The following is a 17,203-nucleotide window of genomic DNA, read 5'->3' on the forward strand; positions in this document are numbered from 1 at the left end:
GAATTGCAGCTTCTGACATTTTTGCTGGTGATATGCTTTGGGCCCTCTTTCGATTCTCCTTTGGTTTTCCACCAGCCTTGGAATTTTTCAAAAGTTCATCAAAAGTTGAATAATGAAAAACGGTTCTTAAAATTTTGCGTGATAGTGTATTTTTGGATGTTCTTCTTGGTTTATTGTCTCGATCGAGAATTGTTTTGCTGATTGGTATAGTTACTTCTCTAAAATTGATTTTTCAAATTTCAAGACGAGCGTCTTGTTCACGTGAATTTTTTGTTTTTTTTTCTAAGTTGGTAGGTAGGAACCCATAAAAAAATTCGAAAAAAAATATTCTGAAGAATATTTAATTTTTTGCCCCTGTACTTGATTGAAAATGAAATGAGTGCCCAATGTTTGTATTTATCTAGAAGTAATATTGTGCTTATTCATTCGTTGTATTTTTATTCATTTCATTATGATATAAAAAAAATACATATGTAATACAAGTACATCTGCATAAATTATTTAGATGTCAAGATGTGGTTTGTTTACAGATTTTTAATTGAAATTTTTATCCTTATTCATCACTCAAAGAAGTTCGGTGTACCATGACTGTGATGTTGAGTATGAGCACATTTGAAATGTTGAATCGGTGATCGAATTACTCTTTCCATATTGGGCATTCCATTATAATTTTTGAAGTATCTGGATGACGTAGTATAGAAACGTGATCAGCGTCAACTTTATTAATTTTGATAGGGTTTTTGAAATACTGAAAAATAACAAGACGAGAGTTAGATTAAGTTTTTAACAAGTAGATTCTATGTATAAATCAGACATCTCGCGCATATTTTGATTTCATAAACGAAAAAATTAATAAATATTCATGTACCTGTGATAAGCTATAAGCTTCGTCTGAATCGATTGGATCTTCGATACTCCTGATCAGCTCGCAAGATGATTCTAGCAATACCTGAGGAGGGTCGTAATCGAGTAATGCTTTAATTTGACCATAAATTCTGTCGAGTAATTGACCCAAAATATTCTTATCATTATTCAACACCGACGCTAGCAATGAGAAACATAGCTTTTTTTTGGATTGCCAATCTCGTTGATTATTTATCAATTCAATATTCTGTAAAATGTATGCAAATGTAGGTATGATTGGTTGAATGTTTCATTAAATATATTTTTGTTCGAGTTATCTTATTTATATTAGGTGTTTACTTCTTTTGTAGCCTTTATCGGTAATAGTGTTCGCATCACGTTTACACAAGCCCTGTTCTGCATTTGTTCCTCATTCGAAAGAGATTCCCGACCGCTCTGCTTTTGTTTATAGTACGATGGTGAACATTCCATCAAGCATAGATATCCTAGTTTTCCACGTTTTTCCAAAATATTAGCCACTTCTAAAGCTATCAGTCCTCCTAAACTGTGTCCAATGAGGTAGAATTCGCGGTCATGTTTGAAATTCTTCAAGATGTACTGCAAAAAAAAAAAAAAAATCGAGAGTAAATTTTGTGATGCGGATGAAAGATATGTACAATATACTTATACGTAAGTGAAATCGAAATTTACATCAGCAAAGTAATCCGGTAATTTTGCATACGAAAAACCTGCAACTTCGCCAAAGTAATACTGAAAGCATAACTTTTGTCCGGGTAGTTTTTTAGCCAATGGTTCCATCGTCATTGCCAGTCCTGTAATTTTTTCCAAACATATGTACTTGTATAATGTATGATAATTTAGAATATCGCAATTATAACGGGGGGGGGGGGGGTTGGGAGGGGTACAAAACCCACTAATTCTCAAATTTTTTTTTCAAACTAATAAGGCATGTATTAGGCACTGCCGATAGGCATTCTCCTACACAATTAACAATGAACTTATTATTAAAATAAAATAAAAAATATCAAGTATAACATGATAGGGGGTCAGGTCTGTACCATCATCCCAACAGGAAGTACTTTAAATTAGATCCATTGGCTTGGTGCGGTCTAATCTTCTCTTGACTACCGAATTATCAAGAAGCTGAATTGCCTCAGTCTTTCGATAGTCTCGTATAGTAAACTCTAGTCCCCTCAAGTGTGACAATTGGGCAGATCCGGAAAATGGCACAAAAATGGTTGCGCACCTCGTGGTTTAGTCAGGAGCTCAAAAATTCTATAAATGAAGCATTACGTTTCCAAAACGCACCAAGTCCAAAAAAATATTGATAAGAAAATCATGGTACTTAGTACAATTTGGGAACGTAGAAATCAGCCATTTTGGGCGGCAACTTTATGCTAGATGGCCTTGCAACCTCAGAATCATTGAAAATGGACTTAGTGCGTTTTGGAAACATATGCTTCAAATATTCAGATACAACGAAAATGTGTTTGAAAATTATTGAAGAATTTTGAGTCAAAAATTGGATCATAATTTTGGGGATTCCTGAAAACTTGTCATGCGGCTTATTCAAATTGGTTAAAATTTCTGTAGAAAATCGGAAGTTTTTATCAGATCTTTTTTGCGCGATTTTAAATAATTTTGTTTTGGGAATTGAATCCTTATTTTGGGGTTCAAAGTGGGTTACCTGGAGAAGAAATTCGTAATATTTTTAGCGTCTCTTGACAATTTCAAATGCCAGAAACGAGATATGAATTCTTATAATTTTTGGCCAAATTTTAACCTATTTTGATAATTTGCCTGAAATTCATTCAGAAACGATAGAATAAAATCACGACCCAATACCAATAGTGAGCGCAAAAGTATTCAAACATGCTCACAAAAAACATTTTGTTCTTGGTAATATTTGAATTTCTTACGATATTCAACCCATTTGCGTGCGCTGTAAGTCATTTTTGAATAATTTTACAACTGTTCCTTTTACTCAAAATTAAAAGGGGGTAGGAGGGTGGTGCTAGAAAATTCGATTTTCTCCTGTTATGCTCGCCGTTTTTCGGAAACTTTGGTTCAAAATGGCAGTGGAATCGACCTCTTTTATGCTATACTGTTTAGGGGTTTATGATTATTTTGGCTACTCGACTTTATGACACCTTCTAAGTAACCATTTTCCTGCTAAATTAGTCCAAAATTCACACTAAAAGAGCATGAGTAAATGAGTATTCACCATCAACCTATGCGAAAATTTATTTGGACCTGAGGCGTTTTGAAAATAGGGGTTTCTAGGCTCCGCATTCCAATTGTGACACTCCGAAAACCCAAAATAAGCTAGGTCTTTTCTGACATTTTAGCAAAAAAAACAACATCTTTTTTAGGACCATTTAACGAAGTGCCTTGCCGGTCCAATTCTATTGCAAGGGATTTTCTCCCCAGTTATTATTACCTTCTAATCCAGGGAGCATGAATACTGTTGGCTTCTCATTGAACAGAATTACATTTTCTTTATCGTTTGTTTCGAATGGAATTCGACGAATCCACTTGTTCGAAAGCATTTCATCCATAAAGATTTGAATGTGTGATTTCACTTTGGCATCTGCGTAAGAAGTACTTGATGAAAGAGTTGGGATAACTTTCATGTCTCTGATTCAGTGTTGAAAAATTACCAGATTTTGGTCTGTGTTCTTTTTCCTCCTTCATTTGATTCAATTTAACAAAAGTCATGTTTTGTAAATCTTTGGTACTGAAGATTAGGTTGAATTCAGATTCAAGAATTTGTTTAAGTTCAATAGCTATTATGGAATCCATTCCTAGTTCAGGTAACGTCCACGATTGATTGATTGTCTTGAGATCTTTAATACCTAAATTAATCCGAATTCGTTGAAATCGCGTTGCTTTTGAGAATTAAGATGGATGAGCGATGAAAACTTGTACCTACCTAGTATATTTGCTACAGTGTTGACGATATTTGAATCCAAATAACGTTTCTCAGCTACTACAATACTGCTTACAATGGGACTGGACGCTTCTTTCATGAATAAATTCAATATCTCCAAGCAAGATTTGAGTTTTTGTTTCAATGTTCCAACTGTAATTTGAGATTTTTACCGCCGATAACGCAAGTTCATGTCTCAAGATATCCCAGTTTGAGATTAATTACAAATTTGTTTCATTGAGTCAAACTGGGATACCGAGAAGAATCAGAAAATTATTGAATGCTGAGACGTCATCTTACTTATAGCAAATGGAATATTTTGTTCTGCCAAATCAGCAACGATACCGACATCATCGATGGCACCCCACTGTACTGTCAATGCTGGTAACTTATCTGCAAATCTGCGTTCACATATCCTTTCCATTGCAGAATTAGCGTAGCCATAGTTGGTTTGGCATTGATTCCCTTGACCACAAACTGCACTCGAAAATACGACAAAATGTTTCAAATCTGGGCACATTTTTCTGCTCAAAACATCCAGATGTTTCGTTGCAATTGCCTTCGGCTCATTGCTAATGATGAAATGTTCTTCGGTTTGTTTTGCAAATTCATCATCTTTGAGGATCTACATAAGCATATGATTTATGAAAACAATATTCAAATTTGGTCAACTGGATAATTAGCTGAAATAAAAGATACTTACCACAGCGAGATTGAATATTCCATCTACTGGTCCTAAGGAAATGGCTGTTTGGAGTAGATTTCTGACCCCTGATTCTTTCGTAACGTCTTCTGTGAAGATTCTTACGTTGACACCGTATGACTGCCATTGTTTTATTCGATACGATTGATAGCCATTTTTTATTCCGGTCCGAGAACTCAGTACAATATTACGAGCTCCTCGTACAACCAACCAATCTGCTAACTCCAAACCGAATCCTCCTAAACCTCCTGAAATGATACGAATGTAGTATTCTCTATTTTTTTTTGGATATTTATAATAAATAATTCGCTCCCTTTGCTCCATGATGAAACACTTCTCACTAGGAGTATTTTTTATCAACTAAAGTGTTTATTATAATGTACTTATTCAAAAACTGTTTCTCATACTGACAATGAGGCGCAGTGCTTGATTATGAATAGTTTTATGAAGATGGTCAACAATATTCAGCGTTTATACGAACCTACTATTATATACGAACTGCTTTCAGTACAGAGAACTCGAGGTTTAACTTTCATATATTTCAAAGTCGGTCTAGCTTTGAGGTTGTTCTCTTCATTTCTTATTTTTATCAAAACTTTTCCCATGTGTTTTCCGGCTGCCATATATCTGAAGACGGTGGAAAATACTGTTTTAATCTTTTTTCACAATAATAAATAGAGGGGTCGCTTTTTGTTGGAACCTAGTTACCTGAAAGCTGATTCTACTTCATTGGCTTGAAAAACGATTCTTTTTATTGGTTTGATTATTCCTTGATTGATCATATTTTGCATCCTATCTCCAAGTTCACTTAGTAGTTTGATGTCAGTTCGCATGATGAGATCTAACTGTACGCTATAGAAACATATGTTCTTCAGGAAATGCCTCAATTCTAAAAAAAATCATTCGGTTATCAAATGTGAGTGTTGTAAAGGATAATTTGTTGTGCTCTTCTCCGCATTACGTTGTGATGGTGCGTGTTTGTCTTCAAATACCTACCTAGAGAATTGTTTTTGATCATGTCGAATTTTCCAATTTCCAAGAAATCTCCACTATCAGCCAAACATTTTATTGAAGCTTGTAGTTTCTCTTCAGATAGACTGTTGAGGACTACATCAACCCCACGACCATTCGTCTGTTCCATTATTAATTTTAGAAAAGAGGTATTTCTCGAATTACCAATATGGCTTTCAGGAATCTGCACAACAGGCGTATTTCTTAAGATTGGAATGCAAAAAAAATGTCAAAGGATTGTGAGCTAATTCAGTGAAGACCTTCGTTTTGAGTTGGAAGCGTCTCAGAAAAAATTTAACTCTGGTGATACTCTTTCAGGGAGGGGGAGGGCATTGACCTTTACCCAATCTGTTTTGAAAAAAATGGCCCGGTCCCATAAAACAATATTTTGAGATTCTGCACTGACCCAGCTTTTTATCCCTATCAAAAAATTACTTTTTTATTAAAATGAACAGAAAATTTTCATATTTTACCAATTGTATGTTTTTCGCCCAAATTGTTGTAAAAAATCTTAATTTTTGTTGTACCGAATTAAATTGTCAGTCCTGTTTTCTGCTCGAAATTTCATTTAAATAATTTTTTCTGCCTTTCGTCAAAAAATCCTGTTTTTGTCAAAGTTACAAAAAAAAGGTCTCATTTTCAGTAAAATTATCAAAAAGCTTCAATTTTTTCAAAATTTTCATGATGCTTTATTTTTTGTTGAAAAGCATTGTTTTTTTTTTTTCAAAATTGCTCAATAAAAGTCCTTTATTTTTGGCCAAATTTGTCAGAAAAGACCTGTTTTTCGTCAGGTTTCCAAAAAGGTCTCATTTTTTAGCAATTTGATCAAAAAGTCCCACTTTTTTCAAAATTGTGTTAAACCTACACTTTTCATCAATAAATTACGAGTACTATTTTTTAAAAAATCGTTAAAAAGGTCCTGTTTTGCGCTCAAGTTGTCAGCAAATTTCATTTTTTATCTTAAAAAACTGTCAAAAAGTCCTTCTTTGGGTAGGGTAAGAACTGGAGCAAAGAACGATTCGAAAAACCCCTATTCTAGAACACTCACGTTTTTCCTCTAGAGGCACACCCACAGCTAAAAATGTTTTTCTCACTTTACTCGTAATTTCTGTCACTTGGTTATATTATAAGATGTGAAATTTTATTTTATACTTGAGGAAAAGTTTTCCTGATGAATTGAACTTTTTCTGAGGTACCAACGGTTGTGAAAATAGTGCAGTTGTAATGAAGGCATATGTTAATGGCTGCTTGTCCAATTCCACCACTGCCTGCGTGTATAAGTACGGAAGATCCTGGTTTAAAATTTATTTTGAAAAACAAAGCGTAAACAACCTGCAGTGTGTTCCAAAGAAAATAAATAAGGCAAGTTTTTAATGAGCTTTAATTTAATTCTGAATTATTTCGATGTTTTAGAAATTACCGTGAGGTATACTACTGGGATAGTGGCTGCTTCTTCTAAACTTATATGATCTGGTACTTTCCATGTCATATTAGGAGTTGTTTCAACCATTGTTGCAATAGCTTCTTTTGACACTACGCCCATAATACGCAATCCAGTTTCATCTCTACCCGAAAATTCTATACCCGTGTAGCACTAAATGCGAATTAATTGAATTAGTTTTTTATACATATATTCTGCCAACTCTGGCTTGCCAATGAAATACCTACCTCTGATAGACGATCATGAATGGATGCATCCATTGTAGACATTTTTCCACTGGCTAACATAATGTCTCGGAAATTAAGACTACTGTAATAAACGTATGCTAGATTTGCATTGGAGTTTTGATACCTGCGGTTATGGAATAAATGAACGGAAATAATGGTCAATTTCCCAAAGTCTACGAATTTGTTTTAGAAAAATGGATATGTTACGTTTGTGGATTCAGAGATCCTTCGACCCATTTGAATGATGAAAAATTGCCTCGTTCTTCCAGCGTGCAAAATGCATGGGCAGCATCTATTTCTTGGACCGGTTCAGTTTTTAAATGACAATAACAACCCCAGTGTCCATCTTTGTAAACGTTATGCGATAAATTCTTATCTAATTGCGATCTGTAGAATGTGTTTTCCAACGAAAAATTCGCCGCCTTTGGATCCATTATGAAAACAAACCTTTGAATTTCAAAATTGGACGTGAAATTAATTTCAGCTAACCACTCAAACAGTGAAAGTTTTGGTCTGAGAGTACTCGAGGAGGTAGGGTCAATTTCCTTGATACATTTGATGTCAAAATATTCAATCTCAGCTCCTGTAAGTATTAAGAACGGCGTACCTTAAATCTTTTCCGACATCTTCTCTTCTGATACAATTTGAGAATCCTATTATTCCATTTTCCGGATCTTTTTCGCCATAAATGACCAATTTTTCATTTCTATTGGAGTCGATTGTCTTCAGTTTATTTCGAATGTTCGATACCCAAGCAAACGAATCACTATGTACTTTGATCCCTTTAAACGTTGGCTTGTTTTCCTTCAACTGTGAATTACCATAAGTAAAATTCCAAAAGATAGCATTACTTGTATAAAGACTGAATGAATGATATTCAATTGGGCTAAGTAAAGTTATTTTAAATTGTGTACGAACTTTGTTCAGTAGTAGAATATGCTTTGTTGCGTTGATTTTACGGCTGAAGCAAACATTAAATCCTAAAGTTTCATAAATATTGAAATTTTTGCCGGTTGTTTCTATCGTGATGAGGAATCCATTATCTTTCAACGAATTACGTATATTTTCTAGTTCCTGATTACAAAAACGATCACTTTTATGGCTGTATATTAGTAATTTATTAAATGCACTCATAATGTCTTAAGGCTATACATACGTCATGTTTTCTTTGTATGTTTGACAAAGCTATCAAAGTAACACTTTTATCGCTGGGTAGTTTTTCATTTGATATGGCAACCTCATGTGGCATCTGAATGGCAGTTGCTTGTTCGGAGTTGGGTATTAAGATGTTGATATTTCCCTAAAAAGGTTACTGTCTAAGTGTATATGTGTAACTTGAAATTCATTGGTGGGCATGTTTGTGCACCAAAAAATTCAAGTTTCCATTTTTGGGTTTTTAATGAAGTGATCTTGAGATCGTTAAAAATGGGTCAAAATTCCGCCAGAAATTCAAAATGATCCGACGGAAATGCTGCTGAACATTTTTGAAAGGCTGTCCAGTGTTTGGCCAATTTTAATAGATAGCAAGTAGCATGAAATTATTTTTTTCAAATCCCGAAAGTCAAACCTCAGTTGTGATTCAAGTTTTCAATGAAATTTTAATCAATTCTGATATTAGAAATATTTGAATATCTTGCAAAATTTTAACATACAGGGTGCCCAGAAATATCGAGTACCCCTAAAAAAGTTTTCTACTAAAATACTTTGGTTGGTCACAGCGAATGATAATAATGATTGCACATGATTGGTTGTTGGACTGGAGAGATAACATTGCACCAATCATATGCATCTATTTCACGTTGCCAACCTATATTTTTAATGAAAAACTTTCTTAGGGGTGCTCAATATTTCTGGGCACCCTTTACTTGTTTTGATAGGTCTCATGATGCATATGACATCATATTCAGAAGTCCCTAAAATAAAGACAATTTTTTTGCAGGATGGTCCGAGAAGTAGTGAAGGTATTTGATGTACTTTCAGTGGTTTTAAAAAAAATACGATGCAACGACTCACCTGGATAAAGGGTTTATCACTCAATGCATCCTTAATTGCAGGTGATATCATATCCTCAGTAGTGTAATCAGGATCGAGTAATTCATACATTTTTATTTGAAATTCCATCGTGTTTTGCAGTATTATGTTCACGCATAGTCGGACCCCCTCCTTCTGATCCATTTCCTATTTGAAAATTTTGATAAACGATTGAGAATATTATATCGAATCGAAGTTGTTATAGATTCCATACCTCTTCGCTGGTGTAAGGTATAAATTGATACTTTTCCAATACCGGCTCTGCTAGACTTCTTTGACGAGAGATTGTGGAACAGCGGAAATCCCACATTTGAATACCACCCGAACTGATGAGACGATGGATGGGATGGAAATGGACAGGAAGTGCTGGAATACGAGTATATTTATTAAATTGACGCTATTCCAATTCGATGGAAACTTGGTTACCAAAGAACGCTTACTGCGGTTTGTCTCGTCCAAAGACTGTAGTATTTCAAAGTGTTTCTCAAAATCGATGACGATTTTCTGTATGAAAGTTGGTACGAGAAGTTCGCGAGTATCAATGCTCAATAGCTGCAGTTGGGCCATGGTGTCCATGAAACTGACGTAATTATAGTGCCATTGTACTTCGCCATATGTACCTGAAATACGAATTCAGCTATTTACTTGAGGATTTTTCAGCTGTTTTGTCGATGACGTCACTCACCATCACTTTTCGCCCTAAAGACCTTTTTGAATACTCCTCTGTATTGGTATCCTCGAAGTCTTAATTCCTTGTAGAAATCGCTGGTGCTTAGAAAGTTAATACATCCTGAATCTGAGAGCATGACTTTATCATTGGTCAATGCGGTATTTTCTAATTTTTTATCAGTGTTTTCGAGTATTCGAATGGTTCCTGAGGCTACAGCAGCACCGCTTTCACTCACTTCAAAACTTTTACTACTAATTTGAATTGTTACGTGAAATTTGAGGACATCTGAAACGATTTTAAGCGGGTTAGAAGAAGGACAGTTTCTTGTTTGGATCTGTTTTAAATGCCGATGAAATCTGTGTAACCTTTCTCAGGTACATTGGTTGCTCGTTCAAAACGAACATTTTCGAAAATCACTGGTATCTTTGTGGGTTTCTTTCCATGAATAGTAGAAAATGTTTCTAGAACTAGCCACTGAAAAAATAAAATCCACGTTTATACTTATTTCGTACCTATAGAAGATAATTTATTTTCATAGTTAGTCAACAAACCAGGTATCCTAATCCAGGGTACAGATTTCTTCCATCTATAACGTGATCTTTAATGAACTCGTATTCATCATTACTTGATCGTATGATAAAATTTCGTTCGGTGATTAACTCTTCGTCGGTTAGTCTACCCACTGACCATTGTTCATCATGTTGCCATTTGATCAGTGGTGAAATCATCGGAGTCGATCTGCTGACTGGAAATTCTACAGTAGGGTACAACGCACTCAACTTAGGAACGCATCCTGCTTCGTATAGTCTGCAGATGTAGCATTATTTCGATTTTAAAAAAAACAAAAGATACATTTTTTTGTTTACGTTGCCTGAGTAGATGAATACTCACTTTCCAAATGAATTGAAGAAAAATTCGACCTCATTTTTATGATTTTTCATCGTTAATGATATATTTGATACGGTTTTGGGTAGAGAACGTTCGAGTATGGTATTCAGGATACCGTGGGGAGCTATTTCAATAGTTATCGCATTAGAAGGAATGTGACGACAGCCTTCTTCAAATAATACTGCATTTTGTAAATTGTGGGCGTGGTATTCGGCCGAAGAGTATTTCACTCTTTTCATATTCCATTCCTGCTCCGGAGCAGAAGTACAGATCCATTTTTCTGAACGAAGTTTTGGCTCAGGGATTATCTATAAACGATTGCAATAGGATTATGATGAACTGGTACGAATATTTCTCGAAGAACTAGACGAATCCCTAACTTGATCTTACCTTTTTCAAATGCGAAACGAATTTTGGACCCAGTGGAGCAATGAAGCGACTGTGGTATGCTATGTTAGCTGTGTTAACTTTTCGAACAAATATTTTCTTTTCTGTCAGCTGTTCGATAAATGTTTCCATCATCGAAGTTGGACCTGATATTGTGCAGCTGTTTGGAGAATTGTGACAAGCGATTTCGATTCCCGCTGGGACAAGATCTTTCATAGTTTCATAACCCTCTCCTGTAAATAGGTACTTGTTTAGTGAAAACTTTTTGAAATATAAATCCAAAATATGACCGTTCACTTGCACTCTCCAATTTTGAGTTAAAATGAACTGTTGCATAGTCATTCAAAAATTAGGCATAGTTTTGAAATTTTTGGAAATTTTTCGTACGATTTACCGAAACGGGATCAAATTTTTTCGAGAAATTCAAATATATACCTAATATTGCAGAAGAAATGTTATTTGATCATTTTCGTAAAATTTTGACCTCAAAATTGGTTCATAATTTTTGAGATCTGCGAGAAAAGAAGTGTCATGTGATTTATCAAAGTGAGTTGAAAGTTCTGTAGAAGATCATCAAAATCTTTTTTAGCACCGTTGAAGAATTTTGAGCCGAATAAACATATGAACTCTTTTTCACGAACTTCGGTTCAATGGGAAATTGAATTTTTGGCGTCGAAAAAATATCATTCAAATTTAATTTCTAAATAAAACCCGTTTATCCAGTTATGGACTGTGACATAGATCAAAATATATTACCAACTGCAGCCATCGTGCCATGAACTAATTCAGTTTCCATCGACACCAATCCACGATAATAAGCTGCCAGCATCACTTGTTCAGTCGTGAAGCAATTGTCTGCATATCCACATCCCAATTCTCCGACGGAATGGCCGATTATTCCATCAGGTTCAATACCAATTGCTTTCAAAGTATCGAATAATGCAATCTGCGGTGAAATAAGCACAACTTTAAACTCTTTCACGGATTTGAAATGCTGAAAATTCTAGTGAAGAATCGCAGAAAGTACTTGAATGGCTGCAATTCCTAGAAACGAGTTTAAAATGTTATCGAAAATTTCCGGATCATCTTCTGTGATAATTTTAATCACATCGATTCCTTTTGTTCGCAGTATTTCGTAACATTTGCGTATTGATTCGGCAAATATGGGCAAATTCATTAACGATTTTCCCATCGCTGGCCATTGTGATCCCATACCCGAAAAGACAAACCATACTGGTCGTTTATCACCGGAAAACAACTGAAATTTTTATTCTGTTGAGAAAGTAATTCGTTATTTGAGAAATTTATTCTCGAAGAATTCTTACTGCTTTGGATTTTGTGTGAGGAGAGTCTTTGTGTAAAATAATATATCCTCTTTGTAAATGACCGCTGATATCATCGCTGAAAATTTCATGTAGCAAAGCCACGTATTCTTCATCTTCGTAATTTTTTTCAATCTGATTTTAAAGCAAGAATAGATGGTTGATAATTATCAATTTCAAGAGGTGGTGGGGGCGTGAACAAGTTTAAATCCTTACATCATTCAAAATACAATCCACGGCTTCTTCAGTACGTCCTGAAACTGCAACTATTATTGGTATCGTTTCGCTTTTGGATGCTCTGGATTTTTTAATTTTTCTATGAGGTGTTAGTAAAACATGTCCATTAGCTCCTCCTGCACCAAATGTATTCAAAGCGAAATATTCTCCTTCCAGCGGCGTTGGTTTTGTTATAACCTTTAAAATGGATACATAATTATGATCTATTTGTGAAATTCCGTCTAATGATCTATGTACTTGGCGTGTTCCATACTTCTAGTTTCCCATTGTGCAGACCTTTGATGTCTGGATTAGGATTATTGAAGTGTAAATTCGGTGGAATTAAACCACTTTCGAAAGATATGATTAATTTGATAATTCCGCATAATGCGGCAGCTGCTTCAGTATGGCCTATATTCGATTTAACGGATCCAATTTTTAGTGGAGTTTTTCGTCCTTTGCAGAAAAACTCTTCGATTGATGTACCTTCTACAAGATCTCCGACCTGAGAATTTTTACAAATAATGGAGTTAGAATCGATTTTTTGTACTTTAAATGTAAGTATCTGTTGGGTCATTCCATGTCAATTCGACCAAAAAAATGCGATTTTGAAAGTCATGTCTTTCGATTTCACTCAAATTTTTTTTACAATATCTACCCACCCAGTACTTAGATAAGAAACCGGCAATTACTTTGATCCCAGCTCCCTCAGTGGACGGGTGAGGGGGCCTCCATTATTTTCACATTTTTTCGAGGTACTAAACTTCTCAGCAGCGCATTCTTCCAAAACTATGATATGTACTTTGATCAAAACTGATTTCACAGCTCGAAACGGTATTGAATTTTGAACTTTTTAAGCATTTTTAAATTTTCAAAAGTCGAAGGTTGAACTTTCAAATTGAAAGTTTAAATTTCAAAATGGTGCTATACGTGGGAGCTACTATTTAAAATTCTGAAGAAATTTCCATACATGTACCTTTTGATGCTTTTTCGAAATATTCAAGTTTCGAGATTGGATCTCTTGGTGGAGGGGGAGCACCCTCACCCCCAATTTGGGGCAAAACTTTCGAAAAAAATCTGGGGCATGTGATACATCGAATTGTATGTTTTTGGTAATGCTGAACACGAATATGACGTTAGATTTTTGATTGGACTCTATTCACGGCCCCCAGCACCTCCTCAAATGGGGTAAAAGTTCAAAATATGGTTTTTTCGTGCGACACATCAAATAGTATGTTTTTGGTGATGCTGAACACGAATATGACGTCAGATTTTTGGTTGGACGGGGTACTGGGAGCCATGGGTGAGGTCAATTTTAAAAACTACGGCTATATTCGTGTTCAGCGATATTGAAAACATACTATTTCATGTGTCACACTATTGAAACCACTTTTTTTAGGTTACCCCCCTTGGAGAGGTTCTGGGGGCCGTGGATGGGGTCCAATCAGAAATCTAACGTCATATTCGTGTTCAGCGTTACCAAAAACATACAATTCGATGTATCACATGCCCCAGACTTTTTTCGAAAGTTTTGCCCCAAATTGGGGGTGGGGGTGCTCCCCCGCCACTAAGAGATCCCATCTCGAAACTTGAATATTTCGAAAAAGCATCAAAAGGTACATCTATGGAAATTTTTTCAGAATTTTAAAAATGGAAGCTCCCACTTACAGCGCTATTTTGAAACTTGAAAGATCAACTTTCAAATTTTGAAAATTTCAAAATGCCTAAAAAGTTCAAAATTTAACACCCTTTCGAACTGTGAAATTAGTTTTGATCAAAATATCATAGTTTTGGAGGAATGCGCTGCGGAAGTTCAGTACCTCGAGATAATGTGAAAAAAATGGAAGTCCCCCACCCGCCCCCTGAGGGGGATTGGACCAAACTGATTGTGAGTTTCTTATCTACTGGGTGGGTAGATATTGTGAAAAAAAAATTGAGCGAAATCGAAAGACATGACTCAAAAACGTTGGTAGAATTAACAAGGAATGACCCTGTTACATTTGATTAGAATGTATTTTCATCATTTTTACCGGCGTTCCTGTTCCATGAGCTTCCAGATACGAGATCGATTGCGGATTGACGTCGATCTTTTTGTAGAATTGTTCGTAGAGTTGTTTTTGTTGTGTGATGGAAGGATACGTGAATCCTTCCATTTTGAACCCGTCACAGTTGGTTGTCGAATGAATAATATTGGCGTAAATCCTTTTCGCATGGGTTCGTTTTTGTAAAAAAATGCTCACCACTGCTTCGCTCCTGACATAACCATCAGCTGCGAAATTTCCATTCATAAGTGATAAATTTTGTCGATGTTGTAGGATTATGCCTAGATTTGGTATGAAAATATCTTACCAGTGATGTCAAAGGGTGTGGATTGCCCTGTTGAACTAAGCAATACAGTATTCTTCATATGATCTTTGGTAGAAAAACTAAAATTAGGTGCACACACAATGGCTGCATCACATTGACCGCATTGGATGTATTTAATGGCCATGTCTAAAGCGTACCCGGACGAAGAACATGCCGTGTTCACTCCACAACTAGGTCCTGTTTTTGAATGCGTAAATTGTATAAAATACGTTTAAGTTCGTTGGAAAAATTATATTATGTTAATTAAATTGGTCTATTGCCATGCAAATCCAAATAATTTGAAATCCGGTTGGCGGCTGTGAATTGGCCTCTTTGCACGGCCACGTCGTGATCTCCAATTTTGGTTTCTCGAGCTGGATCACCCTCATCGCTGCCATCCCAAATTCCGCAGATAACTGCTATATTTTTACCTTTTATTTGCTGCGGATTGTAACCTTTGCACAGAGAATTGTTTGCATTTTTAGTGAATTTTTTCGAACGGATTTCTGCTTGTAAGCTGTAGCGAATTTCATGTACCTGCATCCAAAATTGCTTCGAATGTTTTCTCAAGAAGTATCCTCGAGGCGACAGTCATACCTTCAGCTTGGCGATGAGTGACGTGGAAAAACGTGTGATCGAAACGATCGATCGTTTTTACTGATCCCATTGCTACACCTTTAAGAAAAAAATTCCTATTTAGTCATCGAATTGTATGTTTGTTTGTTTTTTTCGAAAAGAAAAGTATTCATTTAATGAGAAAAATTCGTTGGCGTATTATAAACTTACTGGCACCGTATCTGTGAACTACCGAAACCATATCTTTTCCCGACAATAAATTCTCTTTGAGTTCTTGAACATTTTCACTGTCTGGAAACACTCCAGAAATTCCGGATATAACAATATCATCCGAGTTGTAAACATCGTCGCGTCGTGTTGCCATCGTGTCATGCAGAATTTAACACAAACAGAGCCGAAATTAAACCATGATGTGATCTGTGGTGTTGTTAGTTGTAAAATGAGGTTGTGGAGCAGAATTTCCTCGGATTTAAGTATGATAGCTATTGCTCGAACAAAGGAAAGTAGCCGGAATAAAATGAGTATGTAAATTTGTTCGCAATTAAAATTCAAACTTGGTTGGAATTTTTTTACCTTGTCTTGTTCGAATACCACAATTAGGTACATTGTTTGGGTGAATTTAGTGTATAAGAAATTTCACTAAATGCAATTTTATGTTAAATAACGATTTACCTCTGGCTGGGAGAAGAATTTGAATGCAAAATAGGTACATGTTTGAAATTCACGTCATCATTATGCATATTGCATACTTATACGAAATTTTCATGAAAATACGAATAGTGAAAATTTTTCAAAGTAAACGATATGGCTTACCAGCAGGACGTCGCACGTAGACCAAACGAAACCTTGTCTGGGCCACGTGTGTCTAATTTAATTTGACGAACTGCATACTTATTTTCAATACCTGAGTAAACATATTACTTATTGTAAAAATGGAAATTTTCTAACAAAAAAAACTGTGCAATTGGCAAACACAACCTTGTATACCTACGGTTTTAGCCTGAGGTAACATAATATGCCTGTAAAGTAATATAATATGCCTGTTATGGCTTCATTTTTCTAAAATGTGCTTGTAAAAGCATGAATTTTCAACATACATCTTTGAAATTTTTCCATTTGATTTTAAGCGAACATGATGTGATATTCATTTTTAAAATTGATAAGGAGCAAATAAAACGAAAAATTGAAATGAAACGTTATCTTTTTGGCGTCTACTTCTTTAGATAATATCGTGAGATGTTTGAAGACGATCAGAAAAGCAAACATATTTTACAAAAATTAGGCTAAAAACTTGAATATAAATTTTGACTCCCCCCACGCCTTAAAAATTCCATAAGTGCTCGAAAAATCTCCTGCTGAAAGGCCTTCTAAAAGTCCTACTCAAGTCCTACTCTTTCATTTCGAAATTTTATTAGACACCCGGTTTCTCAAAAATGAGCACTATTTGACTATTTTACCAATGATTGACGCTTTTTGACTTTTTTCCTCCAAAAATCGGCACTTCTTTACTTGGTGAAATTCGATAAAAAAAAAACAAAAAACGGAATCTTACTAGTAGATTTGGCAAAAAACATGATTTTTGTTTGGCAATT

General features: G+C 35.3%; 1 protein-coding gene across 1 annotated transcript; it reads right to left on the reverse strand.

Annotated features, from left to right (window-relative positions):
- Positions 1-418: 418 nt before the first annotated feature.
- LOC135837660 (fatty acid synthase-like) lies at positions 419-16,100 on the reverse strand. Its single transcript, XM_065353013.1, has 37 exons — positions 15,822-16,100; positions 15,573-15,710; positions 15,317-15,490; positions 15,039-15,233; positions 14,720-14,958; positions 12,964-13,194; positions 12,690-12,887; positions 12,477-12,608; positions 12,179-12,409; positions 11,908-12,097; positions 11,155-11,384; positions 10,768-11,072; positions 10,428-10,683; positions 10,242-10,350; positions 9,892-10,161; positions 9,647-9,826; positions 9,421-9,572; positions 9,189-9,353; positions 8,332-8,475; positions 8,094-8,249; positions 7,783-7,985; positions 7,383-7,622; positions 7,176-7,299; positions 6,928-7,101; positions 6,660-6,839; positions 5,493-5,691; positions 5,205-5,385; positions 4,978-5,123; positions 4,497-4,744; positions 4,094-4,418; positions 3,797-3,946; positions 3,525-3,719; positions 3,305-3,454; positions 1,555-1,676; positions 1,204-1,461; positions 869-1,111; positions 419-748 (listed from the first exon to the last, which is right to left on the reverse strand). The coding sequence occupies exons 1-37, from the start codon at positions 15,973-15,975 to the stop codon at positions 638-640; spliced, it is 7,098 nt and encodes a 2,365-aa protein (XP_065209085.1). The 5' UTR covers positions 15,976-16,100; the 3' UTR covers positions 419-637.
- Between the last annotated feature and the right edge of the window lie 1,103 nt (positions 16,101-17,203).

The sequence above is a fragment of the Planococcus citri genome, chromosome 2, assembly GCF_950023065.1.
Source record: "Planococcus citri chromosome 2, ihPlaCitr1.1, whole genome shotgun sequence".
NCBI lineage: Eukaryota > Metazoa > Arthropoda > Insecta > Hemiptera > Pseudococcidae > Planococcus > Planococcus citri.